The sequence below is a fragment of the Ruditapes philippinarum genome, unplaced genomic scaffold, assembly GCF_026571515.1.
Source record: "Ruditapes philippinarum isolate M1 unplaced genomic scaffold, ASM2657151v2 ctg1802_1_1_1_1, whole genome shotgun sequence".
NCBI classification, from domain to species: Eukaryota; Metazoa; Mollusca; class Bivalvia; order Venerida; family Veneridae; genus Ruditapes; species Ruditapes philippinarum.
In genome coordinates this window covers 100,062-106,061 of record NW_026862009.1, presented here as the reverse complement: position 1 = coordinate 106,061, position 6,000 = coordinate 100,062, and the positions used below count along the sequence as shown (strand labels likewise).

The following is a 6,000-nucleotide window of genomic DNA, read 5'->3' as shown; positions in this document are numbered from 1 at the left end:
AACTCCGTATAGCTTGGACTTAGACATTAGGAAATATGTACAGTTGCGTCGCAGACTGAGGTGAAAAATCTAAATGCGACATATCTGAGTACGTTCATGAGAACTGACCGAGCGATCACATACACGCATCAAGGACAAATAGCTTAATGATCCTGGTCATCATATTGTACAAATGAGTCCTCTCCAAACTTGATTGAATTTGTTTACTTATATTTGATTTCAAATGAGATATTTCATCATGAAAAAATAAATCATAATAATTATATCAATGATGACGATGATGATTATTTTGTTGTTATTGGATGGTGATGATGATGATGATGATGTTGATGATGATCATGATGTTGTTGTTGTTATTGTTGATGATGATGATGATGATGATAATGATGATGATGATGATGACGACGACGACGAAGACGACGACGCCGACGACGATGATGATGATGATGATAACGATGATGATAATCATACTGATGATAATGATGATTATTATTATGATGATGATGATGATGATGATGATGACGACAACTAGTGTCTAATGTTTTACTTGTTCTTTCTACTCGAGGTAGGGTTATTTCTATTCCCGATGGCTGTGTAGTACGGATAGAGTTGGTTGTCAATGTTATTCCTGAAAATAAAAAAAAATCTACATGTGCATCCACTTAAATCAGGGAATAATTTTAAGTTCCCTCAGCTGACATAAAAAATGTTTAACTTAGTTAAGCGATTTGGCATTAAGTCGTACTTGGTGATAATATTATGCCTATTTAGTTATTGTCAATTTAAATAGTGAATTTCAAGTTAAAATCCGGAAACTAATGTTAAAGGTGTAAGGTATTGATGAAAATAGCACAAGGTATTGAATTTCTTGAAAATAATTATTAAAAGAACTCCAAAAGGGCCATAGAAATTGAAGGTTGAATGTTACAGCATGGCCTTAACAATATAACGCCTTTCGAGTTCCATGGACATTTGATAGAAGTCTTTGAGTTAAACTTTGAAAAGATTAAAACGACATTTTAACTGAAATCAAGGGGCCAACTAGAATGGATACCGTAAGCATGTCCATTAGAAATTACCATGAAATCATGCATATTTTAAATGAACATAAAAAGGTTTTATTTTTCCTAGTTACTAAAGCACAAAAGTCTTAAAAATTGTTTCGTTGAACGGTTTTCAGCGTTCAACTTAAATACCCTATATCTTTAAAAGAAAAGTATTTTTGAAGGTATGGTTTGGAATATGTAATGACAAAATATTGACGTTTACAAATCGTATCTTAAAATGATTTATTATTATGAGAAAACGTATTTTTGTGACTTTTTTTAAAGAAAAATGCCGCATCTAATCGGAAAGTATGGTTATTTTCAATCAAAATTCACGAAAAGAAAAACTTGCACAGACAATTTGTTAGCATGCTCCTTTAGATCCATGTTAAAAATAGATAAATACTTATCGTCCGTCAATTATATTTTTATACCGACATGTTTATAATAGTACGGCTGTCGACGCGTTGAACGGTTTTCTACTCATTTGATTGTACGGTCTGCGATAATGTTTAATTTACGGGCTTGCAATAAATATATAAACTTACCCATATCACACCAGCACTATCCCGGTATCCGAGCAAATATTCCACGCACTGTAGTTTCCACACAACGGAAAACCGTAAATATTGAATTCTACAAAAATAATCTGACAATCCGTCGTAATGCTCATATTTAAATTAGTCACGTGACGCTTAAGGGAATAAATAGGTAATAGAGAGTAACAACAATAATAACATATGTCTCCGTGATGTACATTATTAAAGACAGATGATCATGTGACTTACATCTTTAATCTAAAAATGGAATTAGGTAGAAAATGTACATATATGTAAATCTGATATTAAAAAGACTGAAAATTTGTCCCTATGGAATTGGCATCAAAACGACCGTCTAATGCTGACTTAATGGTAAATTGTCATAAAATAAGCTAACAAGTAGTCACAGAAGAGTGGGAAAAAATATTTCCCTCGCTTGATTCATTGATTGGAAAAAGACTAAGTACGTTTGCGATTTTGAGAAGAATGAAGCTATTTCAATGGCCAAAACGTAAAAACAAATGCGAAGATCATTTAAATTGTAGAAATAGTAGACAGTTCTAAATACAATAATGTATTGGTCAAAATAATTATTGACGGTCACAAGTTAGACATAAGATAATCAATTAACTGATGAAACTATTTAATTGTTGTTGAAAGCATTGATGAGGCCCGACCAGGGCGGGCTGCGAAAAATGTTATACTCTATTTTATGGTGGCTGATTTGATACGTTTTTGTGCGTCGCGTTGGCTCTATCGACAACACGACAAAGAGCCAAACGGCGCGTTGTCGCGCTGTCGTCTTGTCGTCCTGTCTCTAGCGCGGTACGCCAAACGGCGTGTTGTCATGTGGCGTGTTGTCGCGATGTCACATTGTCGCTCGGTTCAAATTGAAGGGTTGGCTTATAAGCCAAGCGACAGGACGACATCGCGACAACGCGTCGCACGACAACGCGCCGTTTGGCGTGCCGCGCTAGAGACAGGACGACAAGACTACAGCGCGACAACGCGCTATTTGGCGCTTTGTCTTGTTGTCGCTAGCGCCAACTAGACGCACAAAAGCGAACCAACTCAGCCACCATACTATTTGAGAAAATGAATTTTGCGGCAAATTTCATTAAAAATGATATTGAATTTGATAATGTACTAAGTAAGAGCGTATCAAGGGAAATAGTGAAAAGATTTCCTCTTTTCAAAGGAAAAAAACAGGTTGGAAACCATATATAACCAGAGATATTCATATTAAACGAAGCCTTTTAATGTATTTTAAGATATCATCGAGCGGTGCTTGATTTTACAGAAATCATTAATTTTCAGCGTTTTTTTTTTATCTAAGCGTTATCACATCGCACGATGTCATCGTATATGCAGCTCAGCAGCTAAAAGTAATCAGATATTTTCAATTTTCTGAAGCTGCGTTCAATAGACTAATTAAGATACACTATTTCTATCTTAGTATAGGAAGTGTGACAGAAAAAAATATAATCAAATGAAATATTTGAAATTACAGAAGAGATATTCACGTGGCCGTCAACTATTGCTCAAAATTAAAGTAGCATGCCTCAAGATTCATGCTTATTTTCATGAAATTTTTGAAAATGTATCTAAAAGTAAAATTATTGTGAAGTGAACATAGAAAAGAATTTACACTCTGCAAACGGCATTTAAAATCACGTAAATTACCAAAAAGAGATAAAAAATGAAAAATAGCCCTTACTGCGTTAGTCTCGCAGTAGAAATATGGTGTTACATACTGGAAAATCTCTGCGCAGGTCATACTGTAAAATGTATTTTACATTGGGGATTATAATCGTTCTTCATAACAAAATGATGTGTTCATTGAATGCCTTCCTTCCTCTCATATTTTAAACCTGCATATCACAGACGTCAAAAGACTAATTTTAAAAATACAGAATTTAAGTAGGAATTATAGAACCATACAAGTTTAAAAGGGAAGCTAAAAACCTCAAGTTATTTTCATTGCAGACACCAAACAATAAATATGATTAAACTAAAATCGTTTTAGTGTTTAATTACGTATTATTCTAATGAATTAGGTTTAGAAGTAAGCATTACGCCCGCTTTTAACATATAGTTCTCGACGAATATAGCTCTCCGGGACCTTAATCATCATCATCAAAACCTTCTCTTTATTTGGTTCGGGTTCACGTCGAACCAACACAGTAAATTTTACATGGCGCCTTTCATACTTGACTGGTAGAAGGGAAATAATAATTTACAACGCTTCTATATATATAATCGTTATCATCAAAATCATTATCATCATCATACAAAACATCATCACGTCGATCATATTCCTCATCACCTCGATAATAACCATCATCACCTAGATCATAATCCTCATCACCTAGATCATAATCATCATCACCTAGATCATAATCCTCATCACCTTGATCATAATCAATCATCACCTCGATCATAATCCTCATCCACCTAGATCATAATCCTCATCACCTTGATCATAAATCCTCATCACCTTGATCATAATCCTCATCACCTCGATCATAATCCTCATCACCTAGATCATAATCCATCATCACCTAGATCATAATCCTCATCACCTAGATCATAATCCTCATCACCTCGATCATAATCATCATCACCTCGATCATAATCCTCATCATCTAGATCATAATCCTCATCACCTCGATCATAATCATCATCACCTCGATCATAATCATCATCACCTCGATCATAATCCTCATCACCTCGATCATAATCCTCAATCACCTTAAACATAATCACATCACCTTGATCATAATCCTCATCACCTTGAACATAATCCTCAATCACCTCGATCATAATCATCATCACCCTCGATCATAATCCTCACCAGCTTGATCAATCATAATCATCATCACCTCGATCATAATCCTCACCACCTTGATCATAATCCTCATCACCTCGATCATAATCCTCACCACCTTGATCATAATCCTCATCACCTCGATCATAATCCTCACCACCTTTGATCATAATCCTCATCACATTGATCATAGTCCTCATCACCTCGATCATAATCCTCACCACCTTGATCATAATCATCATCACCTCGATCATAATCCTCATCACCTCGATCATAATCCCTCATCACCTTGATCATAATCCTCATCACCTCGATCATAATCCTCATCACCTTGATCATAATCATCATCACCTCGATCATAATCATCATCACCTTGATCATAATCATCATCACCTCGATCATAATCATCATCACCTTGATCATAACCATCATCACCTTGATCATAAAACATCATCACCTCGATCATAATCCTCATCACCTCTATCATAATCATCATTACCCTGATCATAATCCTCATCACCTTGATCATAATCATCATCACCTTGATCATAACCATCATCACCTTGATCATAATCATCATCACCTCGATCATAATCATCATCACCTCGATCATAATCATTATTACGTCGATCATAATCCTCATCAACTCGAACATAATCCTCATTATCTCGATCATAATCATCATCACCTCGATCATAATCGTCATCAACTCCAACATAATCCTCATTACCTCGATTATCATCATCATCACCTCGGTCATAATCATCATCACCTAGATCATAATCCTCATCACCTCGATCATAATCCTCATCACCTCGATCATAATCCTCATCACCTAGATCATAATCCTCATCACCTCGATCATGAATCATCTCACCTAGATCATAATCATCATCACCCCCGCCTCGATCATAATCCTCATCACCCGATCATCATCATCACCTAGATTCCTCATCACCTAGATCATAATCCTCATCACCTCGATCATAATCCTCATCACCTCGATCATAATCATCATCACCTCGATCATAATCCTCAATCACCTCGATCATAATCATCATCACCTCGATTATAATCATCATCACCTCGATCATAAGCATCATCACCGTCGATCATAATCCTTCAATCCTCATTACCTCGATCATAATACATCATCACCTCGATCATAATCCTCATCACCTCGATTTCATAATCCTCATCACCTCGACCATAATCATCATCACCTCGATCATAATCATCATCACCTCGATATAATCCTCATCACCTCGATCAATAATCATCAATCACCTCGATCATAATCATCATTACCTTGATCATAATCATCATCACCTCGATCATAATCATCAACCTCGATCATCCTATTACCTCGATTATAATCATCATCACCTCGATCATAATCATCATCACCTCGATCATAATCATCATCACCTCGATCATAATCATCATCACCTCGATCATAATCATCAATCACCTCGATCATAATTCTCATCGAGTTAATTATAATTATAGTTATAATTAGTCATCATCAACTCCATCATAATCAGCAAAATTTATTATCATCACCTTCTTCGTTAAAATCATCACTACA

The 6,000-nt window shown here is 35.5% G+C and overlaps 1 protein-coding gene across 1 annotated transcript; it reads right to left on the bottom strand.

Moving 5' to 3' along the window:
- Positions 1-4,852: 4,852 nt before the first annotated feature.
- Positions 4,853-5,284, bottom strand: LOC132717639 (prostatic spermine-binding protein-like). The gene has a single exon (XM_060701152.1). The coding sequence runs from the start codon at positions 5,282-5,284 to the stop codon at positions 4,853-4,855; it is 432 nt and encodes a 143-aa protein (XP_060557135.1).
- Positions 5,285-6,000: the final 716 nt, after the last annotated feature.